Source organism: Prunus avium, chromosome 1, assembly GCF_965620075.1.
Source record: "Prunus avium chromosome 1, drPruAviu1.hap1.1, whole genome shotgun sequence".
In the NCBI taxonomy this organism is placed as follows: Eukaryota; Viridiplantae; Streptophyta; class Magnoliopsida; order Rosales; family Rosaceae; genus Prunus; species Prunus avium.
Window position 1 is genome coordinate 46,197,417 of NC_142284.1, and position 21,944 is coordinate 46,219,360.

The 21,944-nt window shown below is 35.2% G+C and overlaps 1 protein-coding gene across 6 annotated transcripts; it reads right to left on the reverse strand.

Annotated features, from left to right (window-relative positions):
* Positions 1 to 248: 248 nt before the first annotated feature.
* Positions 249 to 21,517, reverse strand: CSTF77 (Tetratricopeptide repeat (TPR)-like superfamily protein). 6 transcript variants are annotated; one of them, XM_021966788.2, is made up of 26 exons: positions 21,291 to 21,517; positions 21,074 to 21,214; positions 20,706 to 20,759; positions 20,297 to 20,361; positions 20,137 to 20,199; positions 17,750 to 17,859; positions 16,130 to 16,230; positions 15,367 to 15,428; positions 13,697 to 13,837; positions 13,436 to 13,564; positions 13,107 to 13,184; positions 12,973 to 13,019; positions 12,071 to 12,134; positions 11,118 to 11,238; positions 10,894 to 10,952; positions 10,739 to 10,807; positions 9,086 to 9,226; positions 8,285 to 8,349; positions 7,397 to 7,493; positions 5,895 to 5,954; positions 3,926 to 4,078; positions 3,417 to 3,483; positions 3,212 to 3,313; positions 2,064 to 2,237; positions 1,276 to 1,485; positions 249 to 545 (listed from the first exon to the last, which is right to left on the reverse strand). In XM_021966788.2, exons 3-26 carry the CDS (start codon positions 20,737 to 20,739, stop codon positions 388 to 390), a joined length of 2,370 nt encoding a protein of 789 aa, XP_021822480.2. In that variant the 5' UTR covers positions 20,740 to 20,759; positions 21,074 to 21,214; positions 21,291 to 21,517; the 3' UTR covers positions 249 to 387. The 6 variants fall into 6 exon arrangements, with proteins under 6 accessions (XP_021822480.2, XP_021822481.2, XP_021822483.2 ...); XM_021966789.2 differs by lacking the exon at positions 13,107 to 13,184 and having other exon boundaries at positions 21,074 to 21,517; XM_021966791.2 differs by lacking the exons at positions 20,706 to 20,759; positions 21,074 to 21,214; positions 21,291 to 21,517 and adding an exon at positions 19,568 to 19,674.
* Positions 21,518 to 21,944: the final 427 nt, after the last annotated feature.

A 21,944-nucleotide genomic window follows, 5' to 3' on the forward strand; every position in this document is an offset into this window, starting at 1 on the left:
ATATATTAATTTTGGAATAAATTTATAATTTATAATACAAAATAATAATTATTAAGAAAAATATAAAAAAAGGGCCTACACCCCAATTACTCCTTTAGGTGCAAGGCCTACCCGTCGCCCGCTTACGGCCTAGCGATTTTTCCAACATTGATGTTTATAATTTGATTTTATTGAAAAAGTAAACATCCAGTTCACTGTTGGGTTTTTATTTTTAGCCACTCAACACTCATCTTCCAACAAAAGGAAAAAAAAAAAAAAAAAATTAATATAAAATATAAAATAAAAAGTAATACAATTTAAGTTTACTAAAAATGTATGTAATCTTGTACATAACCATAAAGGGGAAGAAAAAAAAAGGAATCTGAGAAGAAAAAAAAAAGATGTAAATTAGCCAGTGCTGCCAGATAGATCTCCAGAAATTGCACTTCCATATGAAGCTGATCCAGTTTGAGATGCAGTACCGCGAGCCTTCTGGATCTGCCGTATCCTGAAGGCATCTCTTGGGAGTGGGTGGCTCTGGACCGAAGCTTCTTCCTCCTCTTGCCCTACCATTCATAAGATATTTTGTTACTGAGAACTTACCAATACTCTCCATATAACATTTAGGAACGCACACATTAAGACAGCTTGATTTGTGCTTAGCATAACTCATTAAAAGCGGTACTCATAAAATAATGATTTCAATTAGGGGTCTGTGTGGCTCATGCAAAGACCATGACCTTCCTAACAAATTCACAAAACCAATGCCCAAGTGCATACACAGCCCCAGCTACTACGATTTAGTAATGTCAAATCCATGAAACCAGGGCACTCCCACGTCCATCAGAAACTGACTAGCATGGCAATTTGATAAAATGACGATCTGCAATATAGCCATCAATGGCCAACATTACCAACAAAAATTAGTTTTTAAAAAGCAAGAATATGAGGCCATCGGGGTCTAGCCTAGTGGAAAATGGCCTTGACCTGCAGGTTCTAAGCCCCATGGAATCTTGGCAGTGCATGTGAGAAAACCCCCATCCCCCTTCCTAACTTTGGCCATAAAAAATAAAGAACTAACATGAATGTCCCTAGTTACACTGCGTCTAGTCCATTTTGAATATAAATTTAATCATGTCAATCTCAGAAGAACTTCAGTTAGTATTTTTCTTCTTTGACATCTCTCTTAATGGATGGAAAATTAAATCTCAAGAGGCACATGACTTGGACTCCTACAATATCTTTCTGAACTAGTATACCAGCATATATATCACCACAAAGAAAGGAACCACGTACTATCAAAATGTTTCCTTTTCCCCCTGGCTGGCTTGAAAGATGACGCACTTGGGATGGGATGAGACTTGCTTGAAACAGAAAGGTCACTAGTGGAAGGAGCAGGTATAGATGGCAATGGCATTGGGGCAGCCCCTGACTTCCCAGGCTGTGGTGCTGGTACGTCACTTTGCAAACAAATTGACAACACAACATCAACATCTGGTGTTGGACCTGAAAATTTCAACAACAAAAAACAAAATTTCCATTCAACAGCAGCATAAAGGATCAGGGGTCATGAAATAAGGGTAAACCTTCATTACCAATGACAAACACCATCAGATTTAATATGATAAGATAAGACCAAATAAACTCACCATGCAATTGAAAGATGGAAGAAAAAAGTTACAAAGTCAACGCAGATCATAATTTTTTTAAAGAAAAAAAATTAAAATCAGGACACCTCCGATTTTGAAGTCCTCAGCAAGACCGATTCCTTAATCTATGGGATCCTAATATTCTCAAATTTTATATAAATATATACCCACCGGATCAAGCATCTTCTGAACATTTGTCACAGGTCAAATCATACATTTGTCAATTGTCTTCCCATATTTATATGAAGGTAGCAACAATCTACACATGAATATTTATAAACCCGTCACAAGAATGACATTTCAGTCCAAATTTTTACTGGTCTATTCTGACATACAATTCAAGTCAGAATGGCTTTAAATATACAGACTACAAAGTTTGTAAACTGGAAGAGGGAAAGCACATTCCGTTTAACTGAAGAGAACTTCAAAATTTACCCTCAACAACTGGCAAATTTGATAAGAAGGCTACCAAAGCAGGTGGTGTTGCTTCTAATATTTCATCAAACGCACTCATTGTTTGACCACCTACTGCCGCAATCATGGGATTTGACAAGGCTTTAGAAGCAGTGGGAACTCCAGCTGCTGTTGTGGTCTGAAAATTCCCAGCACCTACAGTAAAAGAAAATTAAGGAAAGAAAAGACTAACAGATAAAGTTCAGTCACTGAACTTAAGCTACATAAATCCAAAAAAGCATGGTACAATCACATCTATGATATATTACAATACAGAATTAGACATTCTTGAAACTTCATTGTTTTGAAGAGGTCAAAGAAAATGAATCATTTAAACTATTAAAACTATTCACAGTATATTTGAAATAAACGGACTTATTTGATCATACCCCATCTCATCAGGTTGAATTAAACTAAGAGAAATATCCCTAAAATTCTTTGACATTGATGCCCATAAAGACAACAAAAATCTATCCCCTCCAATAACATATCCGCTTTGTTCTTCTTATCCAAAATTTGTTATTTGTCTCTATATCCAAACTGTTCAAAGAACCACCATAACTGCGAAGCACCCTGAGGCATTATTTTATTCTCTGTTTTGTGGAATTAATAAGTTATAAGCTTCGACTTAAATGTGATACTAGATCTTCTTCTTCAAAATGTTTGACGACTTGTGTTTATTACTAAACCAATTCCAGCATATCACCAGACAGTCATATCCAAGGAATTTAAAGATGTAGTCCATAGGAAACAATTACCATAAACCTCTTTAAGAAATATTTCTAATTCACAGAATCATCAGATAGCATAAGAAACAAAAAATTATAAGGTCCTAAATACATGCCATTTAACTGCTGAAGACTCACCCACTTTTGATCTATCTCTATTATACACGTTCAAGTTACTGAAATTTAAAGCTCAAGACCAATTTTTTTTCTTTCACCAAACCAGTTTTCTATTTCTTTGAAGTGTACTTTACATTTTATGTATTGCATGAAATTAATCAGGCTCACTAAATATCAATTAAAAATTATAGACTCCTGACAGCAATATCAAAGCATACTGCTTAAACATATAAAGCAGGTAAAACGCTGTTATATAGTAACTAAGCAGACAAATGAATTGCCTACCAGGTTTTTGCCGTGGATCATAGATAACCATTTGGTTAGTATCTGGATAAACTACTTTTGAAGACACTGCTAAATTGCTTGTCAGGCCCGTAGAACCCTCATCTATACAGAAAGGGCAGAGATTACTAAGTAATAGCCAAACAGTACCAACTACAAATACAGAAAGGGCAGAGATTACTAAGTAATAACCAAACAATAGTGGTACCTACAAACCCAAGTCCATTCAGCATAGTTGACTTCTCCACTTTCTTATTGATATTTTTAGCAAGCCACTGAAAAGCAGAAACAGGGTGAGGTACTAATCAATAGAGAAACAATTAAATTATAAGTGAGCTTTTAGTGCTATCGAGTGCTTAAAAGGAGCTTTTAGTGCTATCGAGTGCTTCCTTCCTTGGTAGGTTATGAAGTCAGTCCTTGCTAGGTTTAGAGTGTTAATACGAACCAACACAACTTCAATAACTCCAAATAAACCCCAAGTAGGTCCAGTTACGGATTTTGTCATGTCAACAGGTATACAAAATCAAACCATCTACCAGAGAATGCTTAAAAGTTTATGACAGCATGAACTCAATGTAATAATGCTTGCACTTAGATCTCAACTTTTTGGATTATGGTAGGTATGAGGCTGTGTGCTAGGAAAAAGGAAAATACTGATGAAGAAAGGAGTAAATAGTTTCAATGGACACATTAACATAATATTTTCATTAGAGATACCTCTTGTCGGGCTAAATGATCCAATTCCTTTGAAGAGCAGGGCCAAAGATCCATGAAACTGTATCGTGATGCAACATCTTGCAATGAACTTTCCAATGATGAAGGTCCCTCTTCACCTGTTCCAGAAAGTGCTTCTTTTTTTCTTCGCTCAACCTATATGAATCACAGATTCAACAGCTTATTGCTTTGTTTGGAAGACAGGGATCAAAATTAGCAACAATAATCTAACAATACCTTTTTATATCAAATTCAATTTATACAGACAAGTAATTAAAAAAAAAAAAGTTCAGGATTCAGGGCTTAGTATCCCATGTAATGTTTAATCCTGGAGCTATATAGCTTAATTGACAAAAATACATAAAACGTCTATAACTGTACACTATTTTCCTTTCTAAAAATCAAAGAGAATGTCAGTCAGGTACAACTGTATTGATGAATACGACACAAATTCTGTTCTTAGTGTCCAGGCAATTATTATTTTTTTATATATAATGGAACTGTCAAATAAATCTTAGAACAAATCAGAAGCCAAGGTGATGCAGGAAGCGTAGGACCTAAATTTATTAGTTTCCTAGATTCCTAAGAAGCACGGACATGGATACGGATACGGCGATACGATACGACACGACACGGGGATACAGTAAATTTCCAAAAACTAGGATACGATACGTCATGGATACGGTTATTAAAAAAATATATTAATATATATTAATAAATATATATAACTTAAAACAAAATTTTAAATAAATAAAAAATTATAAATTATAAATATATTGTAGCATTTTGGGCTTTCTTTTCTGATTCTTTATATTTTTAGGCATGTATAGCTGTTTTCACCCAAACATATCATTACCAAAAGCCCATTTTAATCCTATCGCTTAAGACCCAAACCCATAAACAGATCTATTAAATATATATATATATATATATATATATATATATATATATATATATATATATATATTACAAATCCTGTTTTAGTAAACGACGTCGTCACTTGAGATAATAGAAATTAGGTCAGTCGACGACATCTTCTTCTTCCTCATGTGCGCCGATCTCTCTCTCTCTCTCTCTCTCTCTCTCTCTCTCCCTCCCTCCCTCTTTCTTCAAACGCAGCGCCCAGGGGCTCCTCAACAGCCCGTCAACGGCAAACTTCGCCCGGAGGAACGTATCCGAAAAGTCAGATACTCGTGTCTGGAATGTCGGATACACGTATCCGATAGTCAACTAACGTATCCGTTGACTCCGATACGTATCCAATGCGTATCGGACCGTATCCGAAGCGTATCGTATCCAAACGAGTATCCGATACGGGATACGCCACTAAATTGGCGTATCCATGCTTCTTAGCTAGATTCTCTAGTTTTCCAAATTCTAGTAGGATTTCTACTTTTCCAGATTTCCAGATTTCTAGTTTTAAGTTTCCTATTTTATTTGGGTTAGGATTTCTGTTTAAGGAAGGGATTTTTATCCTATTGTGTCTAGGTTTTAGTTTGCTATAAATACCCCCATGTAGTTCTTTAAAATGGAGATTTGGATATGAAGTAAACCTTCTCTTAAAACTATGTGATTTCTGTCCTTCCTTCTCAGTTCTCTGATTTCAGTCCTTTCTTTCGTCCCTTCGATCTATATTTTCGTCTCCTCGATCTCTTATATTCTTCTATGTTCTATTGTTTGAGTGCTTAATCTAATACCTATCAGCTGTACTACATCACAAGGGTTGGAGGAACTTGTTCTACCAAATACATAAACCAGTTTCCCAATTCTCGCTAAGTAGAGAGACTCACAGTTTTCACCATTATAGAGGAGCCCATTCACATAAGAAAACTTTGACAAAGGGCAAACAACCCAAAGCAAAAATATTGCTTTACATAGAGAGCAAAATAGTCAGTCACCAAGGAAAAAAAAGACCTTAAGATTGAAATGGAAAAATACATCGCAAACCAAAAGGAAAGGTCATATTTACTACCTTCAACATGCTAGCTAAATCTCCATAAGTTTGCTCAAAACTGGTGAATCGCTTCCATACCTAAGAGGGAAGATCCATCAGAATCTTGTATTTAATATTAAAAGAACCGAGAAAACCTATCACTGATATGTTGAATACGTTAATAATGAAGCAGAGAATGCAGCATAACTTATCTTAAATAAAAACCAGGCAGGAAAACAATAAATATTTGATTTCGACATAAACATCAGACTCAAATTTACAGAAATATCAATATCAGTGACCATAACAGAAATTATGGAAATAAGCTTAAAAAGTGAAGAAAAAAAATTTGACACTTTCATCCTTGCATTACATTTCTCAATGAATTTCACTAATATAAGGAGAACCTTGGGACTGTTAGCTTAATTTGGAGATTCAATGTTTTTAAAGGTGAGGTGTTTTATGTCTTCTAAAAATTTAGGTGTAAGCTTTCTGAGATGTAAATTATTATAGTTTAATATTTAGTATTGATAGATTGTTTAGTTCTATCTGTTAGGTTTGGGCTACATCAGTCACTTTACTTTTGGTAGCCACAAAGCTGTTTTATTTGGACTCTGCTGCCTCAGCTAGTCAGCTTCAGCAAATATACAAAAACAAGGAGCAAAGTGTCAAAGCATAGAACCATAGACAAACCCCAGTAGTCTTAGTCCAAGTGATCAATGAACTGTTTCATTTGAAAGGCCAAAAGACCAGATATCAAATGGTGCCATATATGCCAAAAAACTTTCTTAGGGAAAAATATATATATATTTGAGGTGGTCTTCTTCCTAGAGGCTTATGCCTCTGAAACCCTAAATACATTCGTGCCGCCTTATTTCAATCCGATATCACGGTTTCAAGAATATTAAGCCGATATTTCGGAATATCCATATCATGGGGTGCATATAGTCTTCACCCCCTTTCCATATCCATCTCCTATTTTTCCAATATATGGACGATATTTCCATCACTGAAAACAACCTAGTTTTGTACTGTACATAAGTCTTAAGCCTCAAAACTAGCGAAGAAGTCCAAATAAGTAAAATTTAATTTTGTATGACTTTTCCAAAGAAAGAAAATCTCTAAAGCTCCAATCCATTCAGTCCTTTTTCGTCTTCTTAGTAAACAGAAAACATAAAGAAAGTAAACAAAACATGAAATCCACAAGAGATAGTAAAATAATAATAAGGATCCTGCTTGGACTAACAGAACAAGCATCTCAACAACTTATCTTCAACATCTCTACAATTTCTCCCTAGCCAAATACAACAAATACTACGGATCAGCACCCAAAGTTGTAAAACTAAATTGAAGTAAGCTACCTAGAGTAGAGGAAGTTTGGAATGATTAGTCGTGTAGATGACTAGAATACCTAATTGTAACAAATCCTGACTTCAGAAATAACCTACCACAAGTAGAAATAGAAACTTAATACAAGCGAGAGGACGAACACAAACATACGTGTATATTTATTTATTATGTACATGACAATAGGTGTCTACCTCAACAGATTCCTCTGATGGTAGTGAGCTTAATGCCCTCTCAAATAACGCTCGAATATTTCTATCATCATTTAAACGAGTTAAAAAATCTGCATACCTGCAACAACAAGGACATGATAATCAATAAGAACGCAATAACAGATATTTCAACACACAAAAAGAATACATCAATAAGAGCATAAATATCATATCCTTCAATTTCTGTTTTCTTTTACCTAAATATGACTAATAATATGAAATACAAATTGCCACTGTTAGTCACATAACAAATCTGCCTCAAATTCACTATGTGGACAACCCATATCTATGTGCCACACAACACAATGAAACTCACAGACAATAATAATGTAATACATACATCTGGGGCCCATATTTATGTGGTGTGTGAGCAGCATTAGTTGGGATAAAATATCACAAAGTTGCGTCTCAGCACAAAGAGTAGGGCCACATCCCACAAGCATGAATAGGATCCAGATGTGGGGGACCTACAGGAATCAAAAAGTAAAAATGAAACCTTTGGGTTAATAATTTTTTAAACTTGATAGGCAAGCGGTCTAGGAGAGTATAAGGTCTCTCCAAAGTATGCTGTTTCTTACTAAACAAGAATGTCCAATCTGAGCTACATATTACTGAAATGCAGGCACAGGTGGAATCCATCATGCCAATAGGATTAATGCCACAACAGTGAATTGCACTTGAAACAAATAGAGAGCTCTTCAATTTCCCAAAAGGAACCCTTTCCAGAATTCCTACACTCACACATGCCTATAGGATCAACTTACTAAGTGTATTGGACACTGCATATAACATTTCACTTCCATAAATCCTACAATAAACATCACCATAGCAATTTGGTATGCATAATCTATGGAAAGGACATGAACTCACTCAAGAATGTACACAGGCTCATGCATAAACCGTTTCAACCCAGCTTCAAAAACATTGTGTGCCATCTGCGTGGATGTAAGATAATAGTAAATGTTTGTTTCGTATCAGAAAAAAATAATAATTAAAAAAAAAGTCCCTTAACAGTATATTAGATTATTGTCCAATGTCCCAACTACTGGATGTTTAGTTCGGTGTGGATGCTCCTCCAGGCTGCAGTGTCTAAGCTCTAGGGTACACACTGGACCCAGTACCTAGGACTTGGGACCCTGGAATAGAGACCACATATCCTGGACGTGGGACCTAGATCATGGATTCTGAGTGTAAGGTTCAAGGTCTGAGGGTCCGGGTTTGGAGTCCAAGGCCTAGGATTTGGAGTCTGACGTCTAGGGTGTTGGCTTCCCAGGTCTAAGTCTTGGGTGTTGGAGTCTTTTGGCTGAAGAGACTTATAGTTTGGGGATGAGCATTCCTAACCTATAATTTGGGAATGTGTGTTCCATTGTTTGGGCATGAATGGGAAAGAGTGTTCCCAAACTAAATATGTGAACCAAACAATGGAACCGGCCTTCTATCGGAATGCCCCCTTTATTCCAATGCATTCAAATGCAGATTCCATTTTATTCCTTGAAGCCAAACACAACTAGGATAAGTACAGTTGTGAGGAAGTATTTTTTTTTTATTTTTTGGTAAATAAAACTGAGAAAATTTTATAGACTATATAATCCAAACACAAATAAATGCTATCTACAGTTTCAGCACTGATTACAGCTAATCATGAAAACATTGATTTTAACTTAAAAAAACCTTTGGATCCTTGTCAAGACAGAAAGCCATCATTGCATAAGCAACATAAACATGGTACGTGCAATTTGGAGATTTGCGAGCATCTAAAAAGTACTTGCGAGCTGCTTCAACTCCTTCAGTTCTCCTTAAGAAACGAATGAACTGCAGTGAAAAATACTAACATGAGATTCTTTCCAAAGAATGGACAAAGTTAGTTGTAAGCTGCAGAATACATGTAATCAAATCTCTATTTTCAATCAAACATATGTTCGGCATAAATAATTTTATGGTGGAGACGCCTGCAGGATTACTTATATAGGTGAATTAACAAATTAAAGAGCTTGTGAGAAAAGTTTAAGCAGCAAGGAAGGCCTATACAGAAAAAACAAAAACATCAAATAACTTCAACTGTATCTTCTAAACTTAAGGTTGGTTTATAAAGTCCCAACGGCCGGCCAGTTTAAAGCCCATTTATTAAATTATATTTATTTTAGAGAAAAATATTACATAATATTATTACATTTATATCTTAAATTCAAGTCTATTTCTTTTCTCTAATAATATATATTAAAATTTAATGTTATCTTTATTTATAAAATAATGATTTTGTTTTTCAAGTTTCAATTTTAAAATCCAAACAATAATCTAGTCATTTAATTAAATGTACTTTAAATAAAGTTATTGGCCTCTTTTTTCAACAAATAATAAATCTTGTTTGTATATACATAATTGTAAAAAAGATTTAAATGAAGTTGTAAAAAAAATTATAATAAAAAATGCAATACACAAGTCAAATTTGGCATGAGCCATCACGGCCCGTTTAATGGCCCAAGCCCATATGGGCTAGGGCTGTGGGCTCAGGCCGGTATTGATGATTTTCATAAATGGACAGGCCTGGCACAGCCCGTTTGACACCTCATGAAACTAGAAACTCCTATTTTACAAGAAGAGTAATCCAATATAAGCTACAACGAAGACTTAACCAACTCTAACATGAACTCACTAAAACGCCTCAAACACAGCAAAACGTGCAAAAGCACATCTATTACAAACTTCAAACGAGTCTGAGATGAATCACAATAGAGGGAACATCCCTAAATTGCTTAGGAAAAGATGCCCACAAGGAAGCAAAAGAATCCAATTGCGTCCCAAATAGAAATGAACTCTTCTTCCATATCTCCAAAAACTGTTCCATCCATTTCCCATCACCACCACCCAAACAGAAGGTAAGAACTGCATAATGCCAAAGGGTAACATCTCTCTTCTGAAGCCCTCTCCCCAAAAATATCTCAGTCAAAAAAGAATAACAATTTCATGAAACAGCACACTCCAAGTCGAAAGCACTGAACAACCTGGTGCAAATCTATGACACAAATACCCAATTTAAGAAGATAAACGCAAATGATTGACCCATTGTTTCACACAACACATGCCACTGAGGAGATCAAGAAGCATAGGGCCTCCTCTTTTAAAGCATATCATAAGTATTGATTTTATCATGAGGCACCTGTATTACAAAATTAACTTATTAGGACCAAAGGTAGGCTGAATGGGGTTATCTAGCATAGATTGAAGAATGGCTCCAAGAAGAATAAAAAAACACAGGGCCCAAGTCAAGAAAATTACATACATTGGAGGATCATGTCCACTTAAAGATCCAAAGAAAATACTTACCTGTATATGAGCAAGTGCTGTTGTGTTAACACCATCTCCCAAAAGGCTTTCATATATTTTCTTTGTAGGCTGCAAGAAAGCAGTAAATCCAACTCAACCAAGCCTTCAGAGCCAGAAATTTCAACATGTAGAAAAGAAATTTGTAATCCTAATACCTGAATTGCTCCACGGGATTCTTCCAGCTCTCCATAAGCATACCGAAGCATCTCCGAGTCTGAGAGAGAGAGAGAGAGATTCTTACGCTACTTTATGCCATTTAATAGACAAAGGGTGAAAACCATCCAAAAAAATTTCATAGGACCACTACACTCATGCTTATATAACAATCAAGCCAAAGCAGCAAGATAAAAGAAGTGGCCCTAAAAGTACTTCAAATTACCAGGAAGAGCCTTCAAAGATCTCTGGAAAACTTTAATTGCAGCATCTATTGAACCACTTTTTGCATGCCACATGGCATAGTCATACCACAAATCAGGATAATGGTATAGATACATTAGACACTGGAAACCAACAAAATGCAGTTAGGAAGTCAGAAATAAAATTTGAACAAGGAACAGTGAACAATTGCATAAATAAAATGAAATAAATGTACGCAATTTTATGAAAATATACTTTATTTGTGTGCATAATTTAGTGAATTCATATGATAAACTGCACTCTGAATATATAATGTACGCAATTTTATGAAAATATACTTTATTTGTGTGCATAATTTAGTGAATTCATATGATAAACTGCACTCCAAATATATGTTTTTGTTCATGATGGTTGAGTGAATTTACAAAAATCAAAAAGCAGAGCATCAGATCTAGAATAGGACTAAAATACAGTACACGAGATTACATTTTAATTCTACTGCATTAGGTACAATAGCTCCACTCCACATTATTACACAACTTGCATGTGTCGGTGATGATTAACTTAGATGAGACTAGTTAGACAGAATAGCATCCCCATCATACAATAGAGGATTACAAAGACACGAGGTGACCAAAAGAGGATAAAAACATACAACAATTAGAAAAGAAGATGGATAAACAGGTAAATTTACATATCCAAAATTGAGAAGCGTTCAAGCCAAAAGAAAAGGTTGAGAAGTGTTCAAATTATCGACTTGTACACAAATCCCAATCATCAGAGTATTACAGTGATAAGCAACACGAAGTATCTAGGAATATCCAAACATGTACCAATAAATTCTTTAAAATTGAGGAATTCATAAGATTCAAATAAGCTATTTTTAGCTTAATATCCAACAAACTAGACAATCTAGAAAATCTTTACTAATTTTATGAATTCAAGTGAGAAAAAACTATATCATATTTTCTCTACCTGCTCATAAGTGAAAATAATTCGCTTGTTGGATGATCCATTGTCTATCCTTTGTGGATTTCCTCTGAAATGCAGTTACAAGAAAATAGATTAAAATACACAACATTCTCAAATGAACTACAGAACAAACAAGCATGACAACAAAACTGAAAAAACAATAATAACTATGAGCATGCAAACTTTGGGGTAAGTTATCCATTTTCATTTTTAACTATTTGTAATGTCAATCTTGCTTCAGAATCATCATATAAAATACATGAGGTTTATGGTTTAGGGTTCCATTTCATTTCAGAGACTTCTGTAAGCTTGATATACATTATTTGCTTATTCCCTGGCAGCTTATGATTTTAGGCCTAGTGGTTTTCAAACATGGTATCAGAGCCTTCTATGTCTGCCTCTCCATATGCAGGATGGGTCTGCAAGTGAGTGGCAGTGTAAGCTTGATGTGCATAGGTGGCCCATTCCATGACAGCTTAAACTTTTGGGGCTAGTGGTTGTCTAAAACCTTAAACTCAGAGGAGCAACATCCAACAACTGCCAGTAGAAATATTAACCTGTATCGCTCTATATACAAGAACTTTACTCTTGTAGTTATCTAATCTTTGAACTTTCTAATTCATGGAAGCAATGAGCACAAGTGGTCAATCATATCATTTTCACATTTGACATATGAGGGCATTCTCAGGAAGTACCAAATCTCTTAAAAGGGTAAAATTTGCACAAAAGCATACTAATTTTTTTCACATAGGTCCCTACAAGCATCTCATTCTTTAAGTGAAAAGGAATCTGCAAATAAAGTTAGTAACAGATTGCAGATTAATAATAATTCATGATCTATCATGTCTGACGATAATGAATATATAACCACTAAAAGTGAAAAACAGTATGGAACTACCACTTACTTTTCAAAAGCTAACAACTTCTTCCATGCCATCCACTGCAATTCTTCCTGTAAGAGCACAACACATCATTACATTTGCCATTGCAAAATATACATGAGAATTCCAATCTGCAAACAAAGATGTGGTTCTCATACAGCAAACAATGGCAAAGACCAAGAAAAATACGTCCTGCTTGTTGCCATGTACGAAGGCAAGTCAGTAAATGTCCAAGACTGCATATGTTACATTACACCTAAAAAGTCAAGACAAATCCTCATACAACTTTTTCCACCATGGGTCAACTGTAATATGAAAAATCAGACACTAAAAGAACATTTAAGTTGCAAGTTAATTGTGTTTCCGAAACAAGGCCAGCAACCTTGATAGCATGTTTGGATAAGAGATATCAGCTGAGATATAAAAAAACATCAGCATCTGCGAGCCAACAAATCACAAATTACAGCACAATAAGAAGCAAAATTGCCTTGTAAGAGCCAGTTGGTGGTACAGCAAGCATATTCCAGTCAATTCCATCAACGTACTTCTTCCGCTCCCTGTAGACGGCCCTGGCACTGTTAAATTTGGGTTGATATTCAGATAACAGTCCTTTTGCCTGCTTAATGCAACATCATCAGATTTCCAATCCTTTAAATGTCTTTCTTAACAAAGATATAGAACCCAAGCACACAGACAGACAGTCATACATAGTTCATATCACATTTGCATTCCAAAACCGAAAAGTTACCAGTTGACGGCTGACAGAATTTTCAAAATTTTCATATTCCTTCCAAAGTTGTTCAATGTGATGGGTAGGAGTAACAATGGCTTTCTGGTATACTTTCCGCACAGCAATCATGCGTTGTGACTCTTCCTGTGTGCTTAAAGCCTGCAAGATCATGTTAAAAAAAGTTAGTGCCCTTGACATCAATAATTAATGAACAGCAGCTACAACAAAAAATAAGTGCAGCATTCTTGCCACCCCCATCTTGTTCTCCACACCCACCTTTAATAATTTTTTTCTTTTTAAAATTTGTCCCCATATAAAATAACTGTAAGGATAATATATTAAAACAAAACAAAAATTCTGAAAAATTCTAGAACCTCGCTGCCATGACCCATGGGAACCACCATGCACAGGTAGAGAGGTCAGCTGCTGACCCTTGTTGAGAGAGTTAGCTTCGTTAGTATCAAAAAAATGTGTCAAAAAAGAATGTCTAGGGTTGGAGTTTAGAGCATTCTTGTAATAAGAATCTATGGATTGATTAATCCCTTTATATTTTAATGGGGTGGGAAAAGTAGGTCAATGGGGTGAGAAGAACGGGGGACAACAATAGCAGCGCTATTCTTAAACTAAGGCTGGAAATTCTGGTTAATTAGTTTCAGGATGAGATGCAGCACATTGAACAACTAACTATTTGGACTCAGATGTGATATCAGATTTAACCTGCAGTTGTCCTGAGGCAGCAGGTTTGTAGCCTGCTGTTTAAGGGGAGTTATGCGGAGGACAACATACTAACCAGATCAACACCTACAGGCAACATGACACATGAAACTGTTTATTAACTAGGCTCAACAATGTTTATAACCCAACTGACGTCTTAAATAAAAAGGTCATTTCAAGTACATGTTAACACATCAACATAACATGACTATTAGATGTGTAATTTGAGTCATTTGTTAGTTAGGTGAGTTCAACAAAAACACAAGCTGGTTAATCGGGCTGATAAGGTTTTGACATATACACGATCATGCTCAACATAACCCGCTAAGATTGTCTGCATTAGAGACTCAAAAATGGGTATCCGTGAAGAAAAAAAAGCATGGGGAGGCTTCTTTTTTTTATCTAAAAGAAGAGTCAGAGTCAAGTCAAAAGGTAGATCTTGTTTCTGTTTTAAAGTAGTAAATATAGTATGGGTTATTAAACAAATCCTTGAAGCCATAACTAGAGTAAGTTGATATTATAAAGATAATTAGTTTTCATAAGTAAAACACTTGATGTTTTCCTGAATAAAGGCCTTCCCCAGATTGCAACTCTAAAAATCTTGATCCAACAATTTTTGGTGTAAAGTCCGTGGTCCACTGGAGCGAATAATAGACTATGTCCTTCTTCTATTTACATCAAGTGGTACAAGAGCCACTCCATCAAACCTGTGATTGTTCCAGATATGAGTACTGATTGTTCCCTATCAGTTCTCATCAATACTTCAGTATTCTCTCAAACTCTGAGCAACTTCCTGAGTTAATGCTTTTCACAGATTTCAACTTAGAAAATCTTGGTCCAACAGTGTTTGATAAGAATCAATCCTTGGTCTATTGTCAGAAGTATATCTTTTTTTCTGTACATATATATATATATCCCCTTTCACCCCAAAAGAGCCATAATAAAAGTGAACATAGTGGAAGAAAATAACAAACCGGCAAAGACTTTAAAAAGGTGATGTACTCCATCCACACAGGCCCAGATGCTATATCTGCTCCTGGTAGCACACGCAAAGGAATAAAACAGCTTTAAACCGCACTGAATTAGGAGCATGTTTCAATTCACTAGATGAACCAAAATGCTATATAATGTAAGTATAAGCAGTAAATGCATAGTTAATACTTACATCCCTTGGTTAAAAACAAATATTTCATAAACATATCATTTACATGTCAAAATAAATAAATAAAATCTTACGTATTAAAGTGAAAGAAGAAAAAGAAAACTTAAAAAATTGGTAAAAGAACAACTCAAAAAATCAGATAGAGTTGTTCACACATATATAAAGAGCTTCATTTTTTAATACATTTTTATTCCCGATTCCGACATTGTTTATTTCTTGAGAGTGTAGACTATCTTCAGAGCTTACAGAGCCTAAACCATTACCCCTAAGCCCTAAATGGATTTTTGCCTGCAATTCGAATGGATCCCACTTTCAGTTTAACTCTAGACTTTAAACATTACTAACTTCAAGTCATTTTATTTAAAATCATATTGCAGATCCAAAAAAACTAAAAACTTCTTCTAACAGCAATCAAAGGCTATCAAGCTGAAACACTTTAGTACTTATTTTTCTTTACCTACAAATGAGAGAACCTAGCAAAACTAGGAAGTGTTTAAATTTTCAACTAAAAGAAAATTAAGACAGCGGAGTAAACATTAACAAGCATCCTAAAAGGCTTAAGTCAAAAGACATACCAACATAACTAAGCATAAAATCAAAAGCTTTTCTAGTCTCTTCCTGACCCTCTACCCCCTTCTTGTCATTCACCTTTCTGATGAAACGAATGTAGCATCGCCTACAAAGCCAATACAATTAAGACAATGAAGCATTACAAATCATTAATGGGAGAGAGACATTTACAAATACAGAAGAAAAAAAAGGGGGTTAGTTGTGAGGAAAGTGGAGTAATTGTATGAAGAAATGAAATTTTAGTGGAAAACAAGAAAACATGGTATCTTCTGTCTCTTTTGAATATATAATTTTCTAAAAACAATGCTATATAAGATTAAGATCTATGTTTTTTTCTATAGAGGGATTTATTTTGTTCTTTTAATTAAAGCTTGTCATCTATCATACTATTACAGGCAACGTAACTGATATACTATATTTTATACAACACATTCTAAATTTATATGAAACTCGTCTGTACTCAAGCAAATAAAGTTCTATTTATCTTCTCTGCAGACTGCTCATGCACTAATGTTCAAAGCAGAAGAATACCCCAAATTCTCAGCTCTTCATTGCCCCTTTTCAAAAAAAGAAAATTCATTTGCCCCTTCTCTTCCCAACTTAAAGCAAAATACCGCAGATTTTACCCCCAACTTCCAGCCCTCAAAAGAACGTGAATATGCTGAAATTATCTGTTGCCAAGCATTAAGTTCAATCAACACAAAGCTCCCACCTGGTCAAGATTAATTACACTGCAGAGAAATCGAAAGGGCTATGGTAAGTCCCAAAGAAGGCCGAGACACCTTTCCCATAAAAATAAAATAAATAAACCCACCTCCCAAGCAGCCACAAAATTATGGTTTGCTTCCACTTTGCTCCAATCTTTCACTATTTTCCTTCGCATCCCAAGAATGAGGAGCCACCACAACGGTGCTCCTGGGTAGGGGAAGGTGATGGCTGTTGGGGTGGCGGACGGGTGTGATGGAGGAGGGGTGGTTTGGTTTTCATCTTTGTAGTTTTGTATTTACCTTTTTTATCAATTAAAACTCTATGTGTAAGTAATTTGCTGACATTATCTGTTACAAAGCATTAAGTCTAATCAACACAAAGCTCCCACCTGGTCAAGATGAACCACACTAAAGAAAAATCTAAAGGGCAACGATTAGGCCCAAAGAAGGCCAAGACACCTTTCCCATATAATAAAATAAATAAAGCCACCTCCTAAAGCCGACCACATAACCCTATATATGATACGTTTCCTAAACCATCCTGCATCATGATGATATTAGAAGCTGCATAATCAACAAATTTATTCAGGACTTATAAGTTGATAAACACACTGCAGATTAAGCATATACAAATTTATTTGATTAAGTGGTTTTCACTAGGTGGTAAAGGCAGGCAGAAGATGATCGGTTGGGTTCAAGACACAAATCATTGTAATTACTTGTCACATTTGACTCGATCGACAACAAAAGAAGTTCACCTCAATTCCTACTCATTCAAATATAAAAGCATACGACATCATAACATGGAATCACCAAAAAAATACAAGAAAAAAACTCTTATCAATCAAATTAGGTAAACTTCAACTTAAAGCAAGCAAGATTTTGCAGACAGTATTTTGGCTGTAGAATATAATTTACCAAAGAGGAATTTGCAAACAATTCAACAAACACCGGCTAAATATCTGTTTTGTGGCCTCATCATTATTTACAACCATCTGCGCCTCCACATATTGCTTCCAATATTTTGCCTGGAGAGAAGGGAAATCAGCTAAATACAGAACACTATTTTCAAAACATGGGAAAGACAATGAGATAACTAAACAGATTTTAGACTTCTCCAAAAATAATCATTAGCATTTATGTGCTGTGTCCAGTACTCCTCTAAATGCTTAACATGAGTTTAAATAAAACAGTTTAAGGGGATGTAGTTTTTGTAGACTTCTATAATAAGTCTTGCAGAGTTCGACATACTTCCTTTGCAGATTTATAAGGATTACGAGACATTTTTTTTCTCATTTTTTGGGAGATTTCGTGACAAGTAGATTATAAAACCTATCCTCAACAGCTTGTAGTCAGACCAAGCCCTTCCCAATCTGAATTGCAAGGGTCTAAGCCTGAATTCCCTCTAGGACTCATATAACCACCCAAATTTTTGTTTTCTTTATACTTTTAGGTCATCTCCGTCATATATTATTTTCAGTATCATTTATGTTAATTGATATTTAATAAGCATATGATCTGTCACAAAACCCCGATTAAGGTACTTAGGCCATGTTTGGTGAGTTGGATTATGTAGTTGGATAGGATTCATAATCCTAATCAAATGTTTGGTGGCGTAAAAAGAACATGGATTGGGTCTAATCCTACTAGTGCCAAATGCAGTAGGATTGTGAATCCTACTCAAATGTTGGGATTAAGTTGGATTGGATTATGTCTAATCCTACTAAGCCATGTAATAGCACATTTCAATTAATCCAACCCCTTAATCATGTGTAAGACCAAACACATCATTGGATTAGTGTTATCATTTCCAATCCAATGTAATCCAATGCAATCCAATCCTACCTCATAATCCAATCCAATCCCAGTCACCAAACATGGCCTTAGAGAGAAGTTCTCCAAACAAGTGTTTACTTCAAAGAGAAGTACTTTAAGCAACTAGGAGTTCAGATACAAGACATTCTTCTTCAATAACCCAGGACCAGTGCCCCCAAAAAATCATAGCTCCATTCTTTCCACACTTCACAAACATCCTTTGAAAATATAATATTTTAAAAAAATCTTAACAGTACAAATGATGGCCCTTCCCACAAGTCACAGCCACTCTACCTAAAAGGGCCACAGAAACTTTTGTACTCAATCTTCAACAACAAAAATATATCATGCTAATTCCAGGATGTAGGAAGATAGTGGATATGGAACTTAAAAACTTCAACAAAAATAATATAAGATGCTAATTCCAGGAGTACAAAAGTTCATAATTGAAACTCCAAAAATCACAGAGCTCATGATATCCTCTTACCCCAACTTTGCAATTAATTCATTCCTTGAAATGAAAAATGGAAAGCTGGCCAGGGATAAGAAAACAATAAATGTAGACCAAAAATGTCTGTAACATACTCAAGAAACAAATATTCTCTGCACCCTTAGGTATAATCCAGTTGGTAACAGAAACAGTCAAAATAATAACATAACCATGTCATAAGAAAGAGCAAAGAGTTCCCACCCTACTGTGGGATGACTAACGATCAGAAAATACCAACGAAATAGTTTTCAACTCTACAGAAAACACGAATGATCAGAAAACAAGCTCTTCTATTCTCTTCGCAAATGGGCCAGAAAATTGCAAATTGACAAATTTTCCATAAGATAAAAACTTCAACCTAATTGAAACCTGCTTCAATTCCAGGTTAGTCCCAAGAATTAACACCAAAATTCTGGTAAATAGCTAAGCACCTTGTGTATCAAAACAACTCTCCGTTAAGCAGAAAAAACAAGATAACCAGCCCTTATAGTTGATACTCCAGTGTCTAAGTCGTCAGTCTAAAAATGGGGCATGCAATCTATTCTTCAAAACAAAAACAAAAACAGAAAAGCAAAATTTAAATAGAACTCCACTGAAAAATAGAGTGATCTAATACAACAAAGCTAAAATATAAAAAGTATATTACATATGGCTACATATATAGGAGTGTTCAGACAGATAACACTAGGTATTTTAATAAGATGCATACCATATTTTAAATTCTTTGGATGAATGTCTAAACAGTTAAAAATATAAAGGTTTAGAGCATGTAAGTAAATGATATATTTTGAACTAACCGTTTGGATATTCATCCAATACCTTAAAGCATGGTAGTTTTACTGTTAAAGTACTTAACATTAGGTGCCTAAACATTCCTTGTGGGTTGTCCAAGATCCAAGTTTAAATAGAATTGCAATGAACTAAAGAATGATCTAAAGAACGTAAAGCCACAAGATAAAGAATACATTATTTGTATATATAGCAGTTAGAAGGAACTCACTGCAGTGGGAAACACCGTCAAAAGTTGCTCATATATTGGTGCTGCCTCTGAAATAGGCAAATGCTAAATGGAAAGATATATGAATAAAAATTAGGTGTACCTCCAAATAAATTACCCCAAAAAAGAAAAGCTGAAATAGGGCAGAGTTGCAGTGTCATACTAGTGCCTCATTGGCTAGACTTTCGGTGGCTTCAACATTGTATTTATCATCCACGAGTTTGCGATCTGAAAAGTTGTATAACATAAAAAATTTAAAATGAAAAGACAAAACGAAAGGAGAATCTATGAATATATATATATATATAGGGTCAGGATTGGGGGAACACAAAAAAAGCCACAAATTTATACACACATTTTCAACCCTTAGATTAAAGCAGTTTAATGGCTAAGATTGCATTGGAAAAGAAATCAATACCCTCTCAACCATATGATTAATATGCCTTGGAAATAACTAGAGCCTTCAAGATTCTATGACAACAACTAGAGCATTCAAAGCCTTAATCTTCTTATCTCACTACATTCGATAAAACTGAACTTCCAGCATAGCAAAAACCAATATCAAAACTCACCTTGATCTCCAACTCGTCTGAGCTCGGCTTCCATATGCCACTGTAATTCTAGGCCTGCATTACAAACCCAATATTTTACAGGATCGCGGTGTTCAAAGTTCAATCATCCATTTCATGTGATTTACTTGTTAAAGGAATTTAAATTTTCAACGAAACAAGTTGTAATATCCTTTCTGTACGAATATCCAACAATTATCCATCTACTTTCTTATTAAATATTACCAACATACTATAGATTGACAAACTCCAAACCTAATTAATTAAGGGGAAAAAATACCATACCAAAAGGGCAATCCCTAAAAGAAACAAACCAATTATCACCTAATAAGGTTCACAAAGAAGGAGAACGAAAACTAAATTACACTTACCTCTTTAATTGACCAAATGCTGATATCAATAACTACTCAAGCGTTAGTTGTCAAGGAAGAATAATGAAATATGGAGGACGAATAACCGAAGGAGAAGGGTAAGGGGCAAGGCAATTGGCTTCACAATTTATCGGTTAATAACTGGAGAAAAGAAGGAAGAAGAAGCATTGCATAAGTAGTAGGAAAGGGAATGGAAAAACAAAAACTATTTCAGTACCCTTCAGTATAATTCAAGGGAGTGCACGAAGAAGACGAGAGAGGGGATGGCACTGTGCTGGTAAAAGTTTCTTTGCTCAAACCCAAACAATTTTTTTAGGGAGAATTTGAGTTACACCCCTAGGTTTGGACTGGGTCAAGGATTTGAGTTTGAGAGGGGGCAGGGGTTCTGGGTCGGGGAGGGGATGGGGATTTGGGTCGGGAAGGGAGAAAAGAGACAGAAGGGGATGTAAGAGCATCTCCAACCGATATGTCAAAAGTGCCACATAGACATTTAACAGCTAGAAATAACATCTCACACACTCCAACCGATGTGTCAAAGCTGATGTGGAATGAAGGCTGAAGATTGAGATGTTATTTTTGACATCCCAAAAGCAAGATGTCAAATGAATATTTTATTATTTTTTCTTTTCTATTCTTTTTAATTAAAAATAAATCAACACTAAAATGTAATAAAATAATAATTTAATTTGACATATTGGGTGGAGTGTAAAGCTGTGTAAGATGTCAAATTGCCACATCAGCCATCAAATTTAAATTTGATGTTTGGTATTTGATATCTCCCTCGGAGATGCTCTAATGGCTGTTGGGGTGTGGGAGTGGTGAGTGATGACTTGTTGGGATGGAGGTGGGGGAGGTGAGAGATTCTGGTTTT

Bases quoted from the DNA above. Each gene is read 5' to 3' on its own strand.
- CSTF77 (XM_021966788.2), bottom strand. From the start codon at position 20,739: ATGGAAGCCGAGCTCAGACGAGTTGGAGATCAAG. The intron at 9,227-10,738 runs GTAAGTATTTTC...TTTTCACTGCAG, and splicing joins CAGCACTTGCTCATATACAG to TTCATTCGTTTCTTAAGGAG. The intron at 3,314-3,416 runs GTACCACTATTG...CTTTCTGTATAG, and splicing joins GAATGGACTTGGGTTTGTAG to ATGAGGGTTCTACGGGCCTG.